Source organism: Chanodichthys erythropterus, chromosome 2 (assembly GCF_024489055.1).
Source record: "Chanodichthys erythropterus isolate Z2021 chromosome 2, ASM2448905v1, whole genome shotgun sequence".
In the NCBI taxonomy this organism is placed as follows: Eukaryota; Metazoa; Chordata; class Actinopteri; order Cypriniformes; family Xenocyprididae; genus Chanodichthys; species Chanodichthys erythropterus.
In genome coordinates, this window is record NC_090222.1 from 23,185,813 (window position 1) to 23,204,945 (window position 19,133).

Consider the following 19,133-nt stretch of genomic DNA (forward strand, 5'->3'; position numbering starts at 1 on the left):
TGTCAGAATTGTGAGAAAAAGTTGCAATTACCTTTTTTATTTTTTTATTCCATGGTGGAAACAATTTTGCTTAAATTTTATGTCCTTTTATGGATGTTTAGATCTTTTTTTTTGCAGTGCAAGATAATGCTGAATAAAATTAAAAAGGAAATTTTCACAACATAAATGTCCTCTTTAATAGACTAAACCAAATATTTATAGCACATAAAATAAAAGGCATCGATTTTTTTTTTTTTTCAAGAAAAATTACTTCAGAATTTAGAATTACCTGTATTAATAAGGGCATACATAACTCTGTTTCATCTCCTCAGAGTGGGCCGTGATTAGAAACTGCAAAACAAGATTATGCCAAGAGTTTGTGCTCTCACGGTCTAACAAAGGTCCAGAGTGGCTATAAATTGCCATTATTTGGAGTTAAGCAGGACGCCTTTGGGTATTGGCAATCTGTTCTGGTTTATAAATAGGCATAAACTTGAGACACAAGCATTTTATCGACAAGAAACCCAGGAATATTATGTTAAGACTTTAGTGACAACAAATATTTTACAATGGTAGAGCCAAGGCATCATTAAATTTGCAGTTTTTAAAACAAACTTCATCACTGCAGTTGCATGTACATGCACAGAGAATCTGGCTGTTCATATCTTTTGGATATTACACATTTTTATGTAAGTGGGTAACTCAGCAATAAGCACTAATCTGGTGCAACTCTGGCATTAAACATTATTTCACCATGAGACGAAATTAAAAACATCTAACATTAAAATCTCTGAAACAATGGAGTTCAGACATGACAGTCCCTTTCATTCTGTTTTATTCACAGATCCGTCTCCTCCCATGATCCAATTTACATTATTCACATACAACTGTACCCAGTAGTTACAATAGTTTTCAAGTTAAATAACTAAACATTAAAAAATAAAACACCCAAAGCACTTCTGCGTTCAACCCATAACAGCATGAATAACGACACGGATTAATAACGTTTGTCACAAGCCTTTTTTTAAAAAACAAAACAAGCAAATCAAAAACCATATTGTACTGTGGTGATCAGAAAGAGGCATGAATTGGTCTGCCATAAAGTTTGTGAGGTCAGGGTCTTGATGAATCGTCATTCTGGTGCATGTTGGCGTTTAGCTCAGCTTGATTGTTTTGTAGCTTCCTTGTAATTTCCATCGTGAACCATAAGAGAGGCTCTGATGGTGGGGTTGCTCTGTACAGTCTAAACAGAAGACAGTTTTTTGGGTTTGGCACATGTCTCTTTCATGCTGTGCTTCTTTCCACCGGTCCCTCAGGCAGACGGTGTTGAGGGACTCGCAGATGTAGGGCTTCATCCAACAGTTTATGACTTCAGAGGACCTCTGGAGGACACAGAAAGAATATGGAGATTAGAAATGTAAGTGTTCAATGCATGACTAAATAAAATAAATAACATTTTCATAAATTACGACACGTTGCTTATATTCTCAGCTCTGTTTTTTTCAGCCTCTTATGTCATGAGCGTCAAGTTTTTAGGACTTTTAAAAAGGTAAAAAGAAACTTAAAAATCATTTGAATTTGAACTAAATCATGATGAATCATTTAATTTGGTGTGAAATTTTTTTTACCGTTCAAAAGTTTGGGGTAAGATTTTACTTTTAAATTAATATTTTTATTCAACAAGGATGAACTAAATTGATCAAAAGTTACATTAATGACATTTATAATGTTAAAAATTTCAATTTAAAATAAATGTGGTTCTTTTAAGCTTTTTATTCATTAAAGAATCCAGAAAAAAATGCATCATAGTTTCAACAAAATATTAAGCAGCACAACCATTTTCAACACTGATAATAAGAAATATTTCTTGATATTTGAAGACTGGAGTAATGACTGCTGACATTCAGCTTTGCCATCACAGGAATATATTACATTTTAAAATATATTTTAAAAAATGATCAATAATCGGGAACTCGTGCCCATGCCTACTTTTAGCTGGTTGAAGTAGGTCGTTATTTTATCATAGCCGGTCCAAGTTAGTTAAGGTGATCAGTTAGACTAGTAGTTCCCAACTTTTTTTTTAGCCTTAAGTACCCTAGTAAGAAAAAGTAGCCTTGAGTAACCTTAAGTATTTAGAAATTATAAAACCACTACATTAAAAAAAAAAAAGTTTAACACTTTTTTGTACTGTACTGAAGTATGAAGTAGGAAAAGTCACAAAGCTTATGAACACTGAAGCTGTCAGTCAGTTCAGCGCAAGCTCACTCCCATTTTCATCAATGAATCTGACTCAAGTGCACAATAAATCTCTAATTTACAATGCATCTATGCTTTGTTTATTATAATGGGTTAGGGTTAGGTTTGTGAGCATGTAGGACTTAAACTGCCACTAAACAGAAACTCAGGGTTTTTTTAGTAGATTGAGTGGATTCTCACAACTGGTAACTTAATCACCTCTGATTGGCTATTACTTTCAATAGAAAAGCCTACAAAACTCAATGCTGCAAAATCACTAGGATTGCAAAATTCTGGGAATTTTCAAAGCTGGAAACTTTCCATGGGAATTAACAGGAATATATGGGAATTAACGGGAATAAACAGGGAATTTGCAAAATTGCAGGTTAGCCTATAATAGGGTACTTAAATGTAGTTGAAAAACACATCTTGCAGCATAATTTTGGTTAAAACAACCATATTTAATGCAATTTTAGTTGAATTTTCACCCTACACATTCCTCAATCACATTCACACAGCACACTACTTACTGCAGGGCTATTGAGGACACACCCCTGCATGCACTGTGCATTCCCCCAGTCCATAACATGCACATTTGATCAAAAATACAGATAAAAAACTGTAATATTGTGAAACATAACTACAATTTAAAATAATAATTTTCTATTTTGATATACATAAAAATATTAATTTATTTCTGTGATGCAAACCTGAATTTTCAGCATCATTACTCCAGTCTTCAGTGTCACATGATCCTTCAGAAATCATTCTAACATGCTAATTTGATACTCAATTATCAATATTGGAAACAGTTGTGCTGCTTAATATTTTTTATAACCTGTGATACTTTTTTCAGGATTCTTTGATGAATAAAAATGTAAAGAACAGCATTTTATTTTAAAATAGAAATCTTTTGTAACAATATACACTACCGTTCAAAATTTTGGGGTCAGTCATTTTTTTTTCCATTTCTTTTTTTGAAAGAAATTAATACTTTTATTCAGCAAGGATGTGTGAAATTGATAAAAAGTGAAATTGTTAGAAAAGATTTCTATTTTGAATAAATTCAGTTCTTTTTAACTTTTTTATCCTGAAAATAGTATTACAGGTTCCAAAAAAATATTCAGCAGCACAACTGTTTCCAACAATGACAATAACTGAGTATCAGTCAGCATTAGAAATATTTCTGAAGGATCATGTGACACTGAAATAAATAACATAAAATTGCTGCAAAAAAATATTTATTTTACATATTTACTAAATTAGAATTAATTGAATGCGAAAACTGTTATTTCATGTTATAACCAAACAAAATGTTTATATTTGTTTTTATGTGATACATTTTATATAAATATTATACATTTATATAAATTTCCCAAAATTTACAATTAATTCCAAAAATTCCTGTTAAGTTTCCAAATTGGAATATTTCCAAAATTCCCCAGGTTAAGTTCCCGTGGAAAGTTCCCGGAAATTTACCGCCCCTTTGCAACCCTAAAAATCACACAATAACACACATTTGCACCGACTAATGCGCCAGGCTGAGGGAGATTGAAGCCATTCCTGACATGCCTAACCAAGCATAATCTAAATCTTTCCACGTACTCCTGAAACCTGCTCACGTACCCTGCTCACAAAAATCAGAGTTGGACTACCAGCCAGTCATCTTGGTTTGCTGGTACTGGCCAGTTTTAACTGGATTAGCACATTTGAACCACCTAATAAATGGTACAACGTGCTTTTCCCAGCAAATTACACAAAAAACAAATGTATCTGTGCTGAGAACATTGACATATCCATCTGTGTAGTCACATGATACATCAGTGATAATTCTATACTTAACATGAGACAAGAGTAGCGCTCCAGATATGGCAAGGCAAAGATCCTAGATAAAAGATCCTGGATTAAAAACGTACATCTCAGTTTACGAGAGCTGGCACGGCATGAGGTGAAACCCCTTGTGTTTTCTTTGCAGATGATTTATGGCTGAAGGGCTGTCTGCAGGAGGACAGGTGGAGGTACGTGCTGAGGGGAGCGGGACCGAGTAATGCTGACCAAGCCGAGGGAAAGGGGACTGAAGAGCTAAGCCAAGGGGTCCTGTTTCCAGTCTTAGGTGCCAGCAAGGCCAGATCAGGTCTTCCTGACACCATTTCAGGAATCCGGCTTTGTGCCAAGCCCTGCCAGGCTCTTCACCCCATTACCCCTGCCTGTCGCACCCGCAGGGCAACAAGAAATGACACCCGCACCTGAGACAACATTAACCCTTCAGGTGCAAAAAAAAGCCAGAAAGACAAGGACAATGACTCTTCCTTGCCAATAGAAACATTAATAATTCATATGTGGCATCAAGTTTTACAGCAAGACCTTGAAAAGGTAATGGTGCTCAGATTTATTGTCATTCTCACTGCAGTCTGACGAGAGATTGACACTGAAACATGAGAAATTCTTTTAGGCGCTCACCTGCCACATGCTGAGGCTTAATGGGCCCTGTTTTTTTAAGGAATGATTCATCGCTCTCAAACGCCATGATTGGCTCGTCAGGTCTGTCAGTCTCTGACTTCTCCCGTCCGTTGTTATGATTGGACAGCTGAAGGATCTCTTCGAAGTGAGACGCATCCCCTTTTGCTGACAGGCCGTTCTCGTGTTTGGTAGGCTGAACGCCATTCACCGAAATAACGGACAGACTGCAATAGAAAACAAACGGTTTAAGTGAGAGTTAAACTTTTATGTTAAATTGCTTTTGTGATATTCAGATTTTTTGTGTGTTTCCATCCCACATTCAAGAGAACAAAACTGTCACTTCTGGGGAAATTGACAGAAAATAAAATTAAAGTTGTCCTGAACAGGACTTACCTTTCATTCACACCATCTTGTTTCAATGCCGTGTTTGGCTGGTAGTCAGCAGCTGCTAGGAAAAAGACAGAATGTCATGCTAATAGTTTCTTAAAATGGCAATCTTGTTTATTTTAAAGTTCCTTTGCCAAATCAATGTTCCCTTCCCAGATGGTTGTACAACTGACAGAATAAACATTTCAGCAGTTCATCTGGAATTGTTTCGCAGATTCCCAGTGCTCATTGTATTTACAATGGCAATTTGTTATATATTAATATACATTTTAATACATAATAAAAGGAGCTTGCTCTGAAAATGTGTTTTTTTTTTTGTTTTTTTTGTATGTGTATTTACACTACCATTCAAAAGTTTGAGGTCAGTAAGATTTTTTTAAAAAAGAAGAAATTAAAACTTTTGTTCAGCAAGGATGCATTAAATTGACCAAAAGTAACAGTAAAGACATTTATCATGGTACAAAAGATTTCCATTTCAAATAAATGCTGTTCTTCTGAACTTTTTTTTCCCCATCAAAGAATCCTGGAAAAATGTATCCACAAAAATATGAACTGTTTTCAAAATTGATAAGAAGAAATGTATTTTGAGCACCAAATCAGCATTTTAAAATGATTTCTGAAGGATCATATGAGACTAACGACTGGCATAATGGCTGCTAAAAAATTAGCTTGGTCATTAAAAGAATAAAATCCATTTTAAAATACATTAAAATAGAAAACAGCTATTTTAAAAATTGTAATAATATTTAGCAATATTACTGTTTTTACTGTATTTTTGAGCAAATAAATGCAGCCTTTGTGAGCAGGAAAGACTTCTTTCAAAAGCATAAAACTTGTGAACAATAGTGTATGTATTTCAAGGGGCTAATGGGAACAATACTGGCTGCTGGGTAAAAGTAGACTCAATAAAGGCATTCATCCAGTTATCTAATTGGAAAATACAGCTACTGAGCATCTAGTACTATTTAAATGGAGTGTGATGGATTCACCCTGCTGCTATGCCAATTTTCATACTCCATTACAAAAAAAGCAAAGGTTTTGAGCAGCACAGGTCTTCCACAGTGACGTAAGTAACAAGCAGCAGTGTACACAGTCTTGCACGCTATTCCCTCTCCGACTGACTACATGGAGCAACAAATCCATCTCCTAGCCTTGAGGAAATATTCCAAATACAAGCTTAATTTTAAAGGTTTGGAGGAGGTGAAGATGTGGGAACTTTTATTTATGCATTTCGTAATGAGGAAAAATGATTCTGAAAGCTCAAATGGACTCAATAAAATAAATAACGTACATGTACAATAGAATAGCCAAGGAAAATGTTGGTTGAGACATGCATTGTAAATGGGCTGTTGTGGAAGGTTAAAATAGAACCGAATGTGTACTGAATGCCATATCTAACTAAAGATTATCCAGTAATGAGAGTGAAGTAGTGAACGTTATTTAATATACTAACAATCTTAAACATAATTTTATACCTTTATTCGTTTCCGAATCTGAATCTTTTCCATTGACTTGAGATGGAGATTTTGTGTCTTTCTGCATGGAGATAAAGGAAGAAAAGAAAAGAGAATTAGATTCTGAGCTCTTAAACCGCAAGAGGAAATTGGAGCGGTGCTACTGCAACAGTGAGGCTGGTTTAAATGAGAATGCTGCCGTACCTTTTCTCCTGCATCTGTTTTGCGTGTTCTTTTCATAATCTCCTCCAGACGCTAAAAACAATGCAAAGAAGAGACAAAAGAAAAACATGGAAAATGTTTCAAGAGTTTCACATTTAAACCTGATAAAATGTTTGAGGACTTAAAGATTCAGAAAAATGTAAAACAAAGGAAACATTACATAAAAAATGAAGAACTATTTAAGATTCTGCACTATTTCTAGCTTACTAATTAATAAGCAAACACTGCATAAGCAAACACTGTGACATTGATCACGAAACACCAGATGCTTTTTAGATAATTCTCAAATCATACCGGAGAACATGATCATCAGGTTTCACACAAACTTGAGGGGTTCATTTCAATATAAAAGGTAACCATATCATACATTTTTCAATTTAACGTTTTGGCTGATAATATAAGTAGTGAAAAACTATGTATTACATTAGAAAAATGCAAAAACATTTTCACAAGTGGTCTCAGATTTATTTTTATATTATATCATATTAAGAATTTTATTTATTTTCATTATTTTATTTTACCAAATGTTCTACATTTGCTTATTATAACAATGATTCTCAATTCCAAAATCTCTATAAAACAAAGGATTTGTACTGTTTACCAACAGATATCTCTCCGGTCTGCTCTGTATATCTTTTTGTATATATTTGTAATAAAACATTATGTATTAAATTACAAAAATGCAAAGTAGAAACATTTTCACAAATGGTTATTTATTTTATTTTACGATGATTCTACATTATTCTCATTTACAAAAGATGATTTGTATTCTTTATCGTTCCGTTCCTCTGTTTATCAAAGTTTCAGAAGCATAAACTGCATATTGCAGCTTTAAGCAGTCTAAAAGACAGTGGTAGGTGTTTACAGGCAGGAACGAACCAAGCCGACGGTCGGCTGTCGAGCAGTTTTTGTTCGTCGGCTGGCTAAGTTTTCTCAGAGTGTTTCGCACCGTCGGCTGAAGTTTTTTTTCTGGCCGATTCAACATGTTGAATCGGCGTCGGAGCTCGTCGGTCTGTCCAGCCATCTGATCATTCTGATTGGCTGTTCAGCTACTGCCACCTGCTGGTACGGAAAGGCATCTCATCTTACGCAGGCGCAGAATGGACATGCTACTTGGCCGTCCAGTGTCATTTTGGTGTGTCAGGCCAACTTTAGACACAGACGCTGCCGACGTGAGCCAAGCCCGCAGTCTGCTTTCATCGCCACTAGTTCGTCAGCGTCGGCTTGGTGTGTTCCTGCCTTAAGGTTAACGCTATGTCCAGAATTAGAAAAATCATTGGAGTGTGTCAAGCTGTCTTCCAAAAACCACACCAAGAGCTGAGGACAGTTGGGTCGAGGCTCAAATACACAGCCCTGATAAACTGACTTGTAGAGGTACATAGTGTCCTGTGGGGACACTTGAACAGGTTCACAGAAAGGGATCAGGGGTGAATGTGAAGGTGTTTTATGATTTATGGTATGTGCATGAATCTTGAGAGCTCGCTTTCCACTATGATCCTAGATAGTGACCTTGTACGGTTCTTTTATTTCGCTCTACCCCATTCTGTGCCTGAAAGCTACTGTGGACATGTGTGAGTAGTTAGGAGAGGAAATGAAAAGAATTAACTAGACTGCTGAGTTCTCGGTTTGTGTAGATTTGCCTACAGGTTTTAAAGAAGCAGGATGATTTCAAAGTGACCTTATAAAGAAAAATATAAATGCAAGGTGGAAACCCTTCTTACCTTCTTTCTCTCCAGCCTTTCCTGCTCCTCCTTCTGGAAGTGTTTCTCTCTCTCCAGGCGCTGTTTCTCGGCCTCCTCTCTGGCCTTTACTTCAGCCTCCTCTTTCTACAGACACAATCAAATGATCAGATTCACACTGAACATCCAGGGCAATAAAAATAACAGCTTCCTCTAGAGTCATTCATTCATCTGAAGCTGAAGCGCTCAGTTCCAGTGACAGGACAGATCACATCCCATGTGCAAAATGACAACTTATAATATCTACTTCCCACACTTTTTAATCAAATGAATTTCCATAATGTTTCCAATGATTTTCTTCTAAAAAATAATTTTATTAAAAAGCAACTTCTAGCATGAAACTGTAACTAAGTATAACTAGAAAAATCTATGATCAATAGATAATTTCCCTTTTTTTTAGGATGTCTTTTCCAGGTCTTGTATTCAAAACTTTAAAACTGCCTTATATGTCTGTGTTTTCCATGACTGGAAACCCTGATACCTACTTAATATCTACTTGAACACAGTTTTAAACACCAGGTGGTGGTAAAACCACAAAAATGCTACTGCGCCAAATGGCCCTCTTGATATCCATCCATTCACAGAAGAGGAAAGAGCGGATTTGAAAAAAATTGACTTATTTGCATTGAATTTTTTTGTCTCATCATAGCTCTTCAATTGCTTTAAAATTGAAAAAAGAATTGCGTTCTCATATTTTACAGCATTTAACAGAAAATGTAGGGTCAAATAATAAGGACTGAGTTGCTTTGGCATGCCTCTGTTAAAGGCAATGAGAGTATAAAGGAGACAAAAAATATATATTTTTTTTGCAATTGAAATAAAGCTCGAACAAAATATAAATATTACATGAAAAACTCAAACTTCAAGTAAAATGAAAATTTGAAATTTTGTCTTGGCAACTAACTCAAAAAATAGGTAGAAGTTGAAATAGTAAAATTACTAAAACAAAAATTATTGCTATATAGAAATATTACAAAGAAAAAAAGAATAATATAAGCACATTAAAACACATAAAATTACTAAAATTAAAATGAAAACTGAAAATATAAAAATAAATCAACATGTCTGGAGCATGTGCAGTAACTTACAGGCCACCAATCTGACACAACTGGGCAATTATTGAAAATTCAGTGCTGGAAAGTCTCTATGTCCTGTCAAGTATATGTATTTATACAGTGAAGGCACTAAGGATTCTGAAAAAAATTTAGTATTTCTGACCTGTTTCTGAAGCCGTTCGTTCTCTTCTTGTTCTATTTTGGCTCTTTCCTGCGCCTCCTTCTCCTCCTGTAGGCGCTGGGCCTCCTCTCTTAACCTCTCCTGCTCCGCCATGAGCCGTGCCTCCTCCTCTCTGCGCTTACTCTCCTCTGCCTCCTGTACTAGCCTCTCCTCGCGCTGAAGCCTGCGTGACAGAAGACAGTCAGTCATCATACACACATAAGATTAAAAAAACCTCATCCAGATAGTTACCATTAACAACTGAACTTTGTGAATTATTTAAAAAAGGATGTGTGAATGCAAGTGGACTTCGATGTCTCTTGCAAAATTGAAATTCGCTGCGGCTGGTAACATAACATGAAACTTTAAATTGCAGATATGGTCCATGCATTATAAAGTGACAAATGCAAAGTGGACGGAAAGCGTGATTCAGTGAATCTTTTTAGTCGTGACCAAAATATCCGCACCCATAGTTACCAGCGGCACTGGAGCATAAACAGCGTGGAACTCTCATTTACGCTGTTGCCAAAGTCCTCTTTTGGCTCATAAATGTGTTAAACTCATAAACTGTCACCGAGAACTACAGACGTCAACAGCTCCACACTGCCGAGGCTATTCCTGGAGCTCATACCGCACACGGACTGGTGGAGCAGGACATGTTTAAAAGCATACCAAACAAGTGTCTTAGTTAAGGTGGAGTTTGGCTTTGACAGCAGAGTTACAAAGGGTGAAAAGTTGAACAAGTTTATATTTTATAGAGATTGTTATTTTGCCTATTTATTTGAATGATATAGTGGAGAATGACAGACAGTTATAGGGGAGATAAAGGTGGAATGGAATCAGCGCATGTTGCAAGCTGGACTCAAACCTATGTTTGCCACATGAGCACATGTGTGCTAACTGCTGCATTACAGAGTTTGCTTAGTCTGTTTAAATATTGTATGAAAATGAGGATTTCAAAACCGATATAGTGACAATTTAAATAGGCAAATTATCAAATTATAATTCAATTATAATGAACATTTTCTTAAGAATAAAAAAAAATCTATCTCAGCTAATGCTGTAAACTATATACAGAAAGCATTCTTACACATTACTATAATATTAAAGGTTACAATTAACAACAGCGCCCAAGCTAATAAATTCAGCTGCAATTTATTTTTATAGAACAATCAACACAAAAAAAAACAAACAAAAAAAAAAAACAAGGCAGGTTTTGCCGTAACCTCTAAATCTAATTATAAAATTATTTAAATTATAAAATTACACAGTTACTGTCATAACTAGTTTTCATGACAATTTTTTTTAAACATATATTAAAGACTTATAATGCTCCTTTTACAAGATGTAATATAAATCTCTTGTGTCTCCAGAATGTGTCTGTAAAATTTCAGCTCAAAATACCCCACAGATTATTTATTATAGCTTGTCAAATTTGCCACTATTTGGGTGTGAGCAAAAACACGCCGTTTTTGTGTGTCCCTTTAAATGCAAATGAGCTGTTTCACCTGGACCACTTTCCAAAAGAGGGCGGAGCTTTAACAACTTGTGCTTCAGTTGCTCAAAAACAACAAAGCAGGAGAATCTCACACAGCCAAAATTACAATTTTCAGTAGCAGTGTTCAGCCTTACATCATTCAAACTGGAGTCGGACACTGATAGATAGAAGTTACAACTTTTACAATGCATCTGGATGTTTCTGAATGGTTAGTGGATAAATTTATGTAGATGTTGTGGAGTTGATTCAGCTCAATGACTGTCATGTTAAACTTTTGTGCAAATCCAGCAAATGAATTGACCATCGTTTGTGCAGCAGTTCGGTGTAAAATGATGGCATGGCAAAAACACTTTACTACAACAACTCTTCCTCTTCTCTAGAAGCCCAACATGGCCTCACCCCTTTGTTGCGTGTTCTCGTGGGCAGGGTTTATGTCAATTTTAGGGTTAGTGATGTCACTAACCTGGAAAGAAGCTTGTTGTAGTCCCTACCATCCATTTGTTATAGTCCTTAAACAGAGAATTCTTTAAAAGGATATATCTGCCTTTGCATTGAACTTTAAGCGTTGTAACTTTGCAGATGTTGTTTATGCTGTAGCAGCAACATTACACACTAACTAAAGCTAAAAAAGTGAAATCATAATCAACCACCCCTTTAAATAATAAAGATGTTACTAACAGGTAAAGTAAATATAATTAATATACAAGCTAATATATTGCATATATTTAGTGAAATGCTCCCCTCTAGAATTTATTTCTCTAGTGAACTAACATGCTGTGGACACTAAATGACGTGCCTTTGGTAAATGTAATGCTGCCTGAGATATTATTCTTAAGCTGTTTTATTGATGTCTCTCCGCGGTTGAAACACTGGTTTAGAGGTTACACGTAAACACATATATGCATAGATCCTCTGTTCTTCTGTGCTTTCTCCTGTTGTGGCAGTTAGCAAACAGCATTGCATTACCGCGCACGCCCCCTTCTGGATTGGAGGGTGGATCGCCTGTGACTGACTGTATTCGTCGTCTGACTGTATGCACTGAACCGTGACGCGATACATATATAATAATTCTTGTTTTTATGGAATATTTCAATATTTATAATAAATTATTCATGCACATCATTTTTTTTTAATTCATGTGCCCTCGTAATCTTTATTTAAAATAACTTCCCCTCGAGACAACCTGTCATTCAAATGAAAACTCACAGCAACAGCTAACCACAACGATCCAATTTGTAACTGATGGACAAAATCAAGTATTGATCATACATTTTTTCTTGCTCAAGAAAATGTTTCACTTGGATATGTGTCACAATAGGGAAGAAAAGACAACCGCAAATCTGTTTCATGTAGACTTTAAATTTAAATATATATAACAATAAAATGGGTAACCTCTCTCTCTCAAGCTGTTCTCTCCGTTCTTGCTCTTCTTTCTCTCTCTGTTCACGGGCCTGACGTCTTTTCTCAGCCAGGATGCGGGTGGCTTCCTCTGGGTTATTGGTGCCAGCCATGGGCTTGCCTGGAGAGGGAGCTGGAGAAGCCACCTGTGGGAGGGCAGGGACAAGAGGGGACTCCTCGGAGACAGAGGGTGCAGAAACCGACATGACAGGTGAACTTGCAACAGGGGGCGTGTCCGGAACTGATGACAAGACAATGGCGGGGACGGGAGACGAGGCTAGAGAAAACACAGAGAAACGGAGTGGGGAAAAAATGAGGACTGGAGAGAGGACAAAAAGTGTAAAATGACAGAAACTTTACTGACAGATACATATTGTGTGTTTTATTAACTCCTTTAAAAGAGAAGCCTATGCAACACTCATCATCACCACACTCACTCTTTGGTTCTTCAGGCGTAGCGGGCCTGTGGGTCTCTCTAACCCTCTCTAGGGCGACAGGCGAGGCGGTGCGGGTCTCCACGCGGGCAGGGGTCCTGGCCCTCTTAGGTCGGGCTTTAGGAGTGCTGGGGCTCGCTCGTGCGGATGGAGGTTTGGGAGATACTGCAGGGCTGGGGGACGACGCACGGCCTTTGGGCATCACAGGAGATGCAGATCTTATTTTGGACACTGGACTCGGACTGGAAACATGAAGAGAAACTTAATTTAATGGCTGAGCTGAAAAAAAAAAATTAAATACGACAAGTTCATAGTAAGAGGCAAGAACTACAAACGTTCATGGGAGGGACATGAACTAGACCTAAAATGAGGCCTGCTATTTCATAATGTCCTATAAATAGACAAAATAATGATTAAACCAATTCAACAGATAAAAAGTACCTTTAAAACTACAGTTAAACTACGTATCTAGATATAGCGTACCATTAAACTAAACTATGACTTCTGATTACTACCAGAAGGAGATATGTTTACTCCGAGACAGCATTACATAACACAGAATTAGACTACGCTCAGAGCAAAAGGGTCCATTAAATAGCTTCTATTGTATATTCCTCTTGCACATACAAGGCAGTGCTTCCAGAATATAAGCATCTTACACTGTTTACATGTTTTTAAGACTCTGATGAGACAGAATTTATGATTGTGATTCATGAGAATTTCCATTTTAATGAAAAAAATGTAGATATATATATTCATTCACCTATAAGAAACTAATCTAATTTATCATTAAAATCTTACCTGGACTCTATTCTGGTTTTCATTGATGGCATGGACTGTCTCTTCTTCAGCACCTTCTCTTTGGTGATGGTACTCTTCTCCTTTTCATTTTCTCTTTCCTTGTCCTTTTTATCCTTCCTCATCTTTTGAGAAATGATATAACAAAAAATAAATACATACTCAAAGACAAAGTCTCAAAACCAGGGTCATTGCTACCTTTAATTTGTAATTTCTCATTAAAATTTGTACTAATGAAAGGGTATTAAAGGGTTAGTTCACCCCAAAAAAGAAACTTCTCTCATTAATTACTCACCATCATGTCATTCCACACCCATAAGACCTTTGTTCATCTTCAAATACAAATTAAGATATTTTTGATGAAATTCCAGAGGTATCTGACTCCTCCACAGACAGCAATTTAACCACCACTTTTAAGGACCAGAAAGGTACTAATGCATCATTAAAATAGTCCACATGACTTCAGTGGTTCAACCTGGAAGCGCTGAGCGTAAACAGCATATGAGAATGACACAAAAGAGAAGATATTGTTGAATAAAGTCATTATTTTTATTTTGTTTTTGCACACAAAAAGTATTCTTGTCGCTTCATGACATTAAGGTTGAACCACTGCAGTCACGTGGACTATTTTAACAATGTCCTTAGTACCTTTCTGGACCTTGAAAGTGGTGGTTAAATTCGTATTTCATCAAAAATATCTTAATTTGTGTTCTGAAGATGAACGAAGGCCTTACGGGTGTGAGTAACGACTTGAGTAATTAATTACAGAATTTTCATTTTTGGGTGAACTAACCCTTTAAGTCTTATCGAAGGGGCTGCGGGGGTAACATAGGATAAGACAAGTTGGGAAATCTAGATCTAAGAAATTTTAACACCCACTCTAAAGACTTAATTATGTGGATTCATGAATGTGTGAGTGGAGTGATGGATGATTTTCTCACCTCCTCTTATATAATAGCAAAATATGATATAACAGGAGGGGAGGGATGGAGTATGAGAAAGACGGAGAAGTGAAAAGGAGCCTTAAATAACTCACAGGTGTGGAGTCTCGTCTGCGCTGGGCGATATTGGGCGTGCTGGTGGTGACCCTCCAGCGCTCAGAGCAGCGGTGATGTGGCCGATGAGAACACGCTGTGAGAGGGCTGGCAGATGCTGAGCGTGGGCACAACGGAGACTCTGCATGAAGAAAACACATTTAGCTCAAGTTTTGCAAAATATAGAGCAGAAACGGGTCCTGTTGTTATTTCTAACCTTCAAAAGGCCCTAAAAATGGAAGAATATGGCAAATTAGTGCTTAAAAAGACTTTCCAAAAATGTTTAACCTCTTCTATCTGATGCTAAACACAGAGATAAGAGATACTATGAAGGTATTCGGTCACTCACGGGCATCTCTGTTGTTATTTAGCACACTGGCAGCACTGCGACTGCGAGCCAGGAAGGAGAGAGTGGGCGTCATCAGCCTGTCCACAATGCTGCTCTCCCATGGACTCAGCTGCATGCTACGAGCTGCAAGAAAAGAATAATAATTAGTTTCTACATAATATATAAGCAACAATCACTTACCTTCTCTCATTCTGTACTTCACTGTATTGTTGCAATTATGTTTGCTAGTATTCAAGGCTAAAAAGCAGATACTATCTTTTACACAAATACAATATACACAATAGCTGTGATGTTATTTGGTTTTAGAATTATCAAATCAACAAATCAAACAACTGTGTTTGTCTCCCTTGCTGTCAACATGAATGATGGATTTCACAACACACTGCTACATGCAAGAAAAGCCAGTAAAGGTAACCAGTAAACAAGTCCAAAAATAACTTTGAGAATTAAAGGGTTAGTTCACCCAAAAATGAAAATTCTGTCATTTATTACTCACCCTCGTGTCACACCTGAAAGGTCTTCGGAACACAAATTAAGATATTTTTCATACGGCTCAGTGAGGCCTGCATTGCCAGCAAGACAATTCCTACTTTTAATGCCCAGAAAGCTACTAAAGATGCATTTAAAACTGTTCGTGTGACTACAGTGGTTCAATCTTAATGTTATGAAGTGAGGATAATATTTTTTGTGTGCCAAGAAAACAAAATAACGACTTTATTCAACAACATCTAGTGATGGCCAATTTCAAAACACCGCTTCATGAAGCTTTGAAACTTTAAGAATCTTTTGTTTCGAATCAGTGGTTCGGAGCACGTATCAAATTGCCAAAGTCACGCCCCCCAGTGGTGAATCATTGAAATTTCAAAACACTTTTGACGCAATGAAGCCTCGTTTACTGAAATCAGTGACTTTGGCAGTTTGATACACAGTGAATAATTAATGACAGAATTTTCATTTTTGGGTGAACTAACCCTTTAACAACTTTGAAACACATTTTAAGAATAATTCAATAATAATACTAATAATAAAAAAAAATTATGAATTCAACTGCCATAATTTATTCACCCTCATGTTGCTCCAAATGTCATGGACTTACATTTATGTAGCTCCTTTTTGTTTGTTTTGTTTTTTTGCAGTGGTCACTATAAACTGTGTGAAGATTCAGCAATGTATCTAATTGTATCGTCCACAGAAAAAAAAGACGTCAATACAGGTTCGGTACAAGGAAATGATGACAGAATTTTTTGGGTGAACTATTAACACAAAAGGACAAAAAAAGTAATAAAAAAATCCAAGCCATGTAAAAAAAATAATAATAATAATTGCTAATTCTAAGAAATGGTTAGATCACAATCTAAACTTATGTGAACTTCAAGAAGAGATGAGAAAAGAAGAAGTGGGGAAAAAAGCAAGAGCCACAGGTAAATTCATGAAAAGATGTGAAAAGCAAGAGCACAAGAAAAATGAGGAGGTTGAGAGGCATTTTAGAAACAGAAAGAGAGATATCGCCCATAGCTGAACATTCATCAGCACTCTGCAATACGTCTCTGCTCATGGAAAACTTCCCAGACTCGATTAGCTGTCAGAGCACTGAGCGTGAAGTCTACTTTCTGCTCTACTCCATCTATTGTTGTAGGGAGCACTCACAAATACAGTGTGCCCTACTTACAATTGAGATTTCATGACCTCAGTCAGTACACCAAATAAAAGAAGCACCACATCCAACTAGCATAACTTCACCTCAATTCACTGATAAATGACCCTTCTGTGTGGAACGTACATCCATCAACACATTTCTCAGTTTAAATATGGCAGCCGATTCAGCACATTCCACTGCCACAAAAACTGTTTGAACACTTATAATGTCAACAAAACATCAAATCAAGTGACATTAACTTAATATGGCACAAGCACACATTTCACAAAAGATGTTAGATTTTAAATGATAAAATGGTAACACTTTACAATATGCTTCAATTCATTACCATTAGTTTATGCATTATGTAACATGAGCTAACAAATGTCCTTAATTAAATAAACTATTAAAAGTAAATTAAATATCAAATTAAATCTAACTAATAAAATGATGTAAAAATTTGTACACAATACATCTTTAACTAACATTAATGAATAGAACCATAATGTAAAAAATACATATATTGTTCAAGTATTTGGACACTTTGTTGGCTTAGAAAAGAAAAGTGTGTTCTGAGAAAAGCTCTAGCATCATTTGTTTGATATTTCATTTTTTAATTCTGTTCAAACTAAACTCATATATATTTTAAGAGTGGCTTAAGTGTCCAAATACTTTCTGGGGCCACTGTATCATCATGCATCATATGCAGGTGAAGGTATGGAGAAGTATGCAAGTATTCTTGAGTACACTTTCGAAGATGGTTACATCAAGAACAAGGAATAAAGAACAGAGAAAGCCACCACCAAATATAAACAAACAAAAAAAAAAAGAGCACCACTGAGGACAGTCGACGGTGAAAGACGAAAGAAGATTTCAAAATTCACATTCGAACACTGATGAGGAGGTGGTTTGAAAGGAGGGAATGATTGAGTGCTCACGGTGGAGGAGCAGGTGATTGGTCTCAAGGTAGAAATCAAAAGTGGGGGGATAAAATGGAAACTCATAAATACGCGAAGGGAGGAGCCTGTGAAGACGATGGGGAGGGGCTAGATCTGGAGGCATGTCCTTACTTCTGCTAGGGGAGATCCAAAGAGTGGCAGAGGATTTGGAGAGCCTCTTGTTTATGACTGAGTCCACATGTTTTGGCAGGTTGACCGCTGATATTGAGCATCTGCCTGCAAAATCCACAGAACACCGCATATATACACAATGCTGAGGGGACCAAGACGACACGACAGCCGGCAGTGAAATCCCTCAAACAAACAAAACAGGCACTGATATATAGGGCCACTAAATATATATATATATATATATATATATATATATATATATATATATATATATATATATATATATAGTCAAAATATATCTTAAAACTCTTATTTGAACAGCAAAAGATGGTTATTTTTGCCCTGGATAACCATTGGCATGTTTGCTGTGTCTGAATATTAACTCAGCTGCTATTTTTATGAGTTGCGCTACTCAAAGTTCATTATTACAGAGTCTACAGGCTTTGTAATGGGGTCACTGCCTCCACTTCTCCTCCTGAGACACCATCAGGGACTGCAATGAATGTGCACAACTTTTGGGAGAGGAAAAACTAAATTAAGCCGGTTAGAATATAAGATCCTTGGAGAAACAGCATTGGTTAGCCTATAAATTGAGGTCTTGTGTCCTGGGGGAGGTGCTACAAAACTGCACTGAAGTTCATTACCATATTTCCCAGCATTCTCAGCACATCATTCTCACCTCCTGTTATAAACAGACCCATAAAATACACAAAGGCTAGTAATTGAAGATTGTGAAGATGTTTTTTCTTCACCTTTTGAGTTTTTTTGTAAATTTTCAGCCGGATAAAATTGCATTTTTGGTTTTCCGGCCAAAAGGAAAAAAAGGCTGAAAATCTGAACAGAAACTGTTGTTTTAAAATATGATAACAGCAAAACTGAAAAAAAAAAAAACAGCATTCATGTGAAATTATCTTGGTTTAACATGTATAATGTTACAAAAGATTTCCATTTCAACTTTCTATTAATCAAAAATCATATCACTAATCACTTATTCCACAAAAATGTATTAAGCACCAAAACAGTTTTAAATTGTCATACTATTTTTACAATATCACTGAACGGTAGTATATATACATTGATGGTAACAAGGTTGCGATGAATATAGTTGGAACGCGCACATTCTGTGTGTCTAGAGACTCTTATGAAGCACAAACCTCACTGAAACTTAAGCAATGGAAGAAGAATACTGCAGTAGAAATGGAAAAACATCTGCAGAAATTAATTA

The 19,133-nt window shown here is 36.3% G+C and overlaps 1 protein-coding gene across 5 annotated transcripts in view; it reads right to left on the reverse strand.

Annotated features, from left to right (window-relative positions):
- Window positions 1-324: 324 nt before the first annotated feature.
- Window positions 325-19,133, reverse strand: part of map7d1a (MAP7 domain containing 1a) — a 47,071-nt gene continuing 28,262 nt past the window's right edge. Inside the window, exons 7-19 of one of the 5 annotated variants that reach the window (XM_067405430.1) lie at window positions 17,909-18,013; window positions 15,203-15,325; window positions 14,856-14,995; window positions 13,823-13,944; window positions 13,025-13,263; window positions 12,582-12,864; window positions 9,695-9,875; window positions 8,459-8,563; window positions 6,720-6,770; window positions 6,537-6,597; window positions 5,068-5,119; window positions 4,675-4,898; window positions 325-1,361 (exon numbers count right to left, since the gene is read on the reverse strand). In XM_067405430.1, the coding sequence (XP_067261531.1) occupies window positions 1,351-1,361; window positions 4,675-4,898; window positions 5,068-5,119; window positions 6,537-6,597; window positions 6,720-6,770; window positions 8,459-8,563; window positions 9,695-9,875; window positions 12,582-12,864; window positions 13,025-13,263; window positions 13,823-13,944; window positions 14,856-14,995; window positions 15,203-15,325; window positions 17,909-18,013 (1,697 nt within the window). In that variant the 3' untranslated portion in view covers window positions 325-1,350. Of the gene's footprint in view, window positions 1,362-4,674; window positions 4,899-5,067; window positions 5,123-6,536; window positions 6,598-6,719; window positions 6,771-8,458; window positions 8,564-9,694; window positions 9,876-12,581; window positions 12,865-13,024; window positions 13,264-13,822; window positions 13,945-14,855; window positions 14,996-15,202; window positions 15,326-17,908; window positions 18,014-19,133 lie in introns of all 5 variants that reach the window. The other 4 variants (XM_067405429.1, XM_067405431.1, XM_067405432.1 and 1 more) reach the window with 4 other exon arrangements.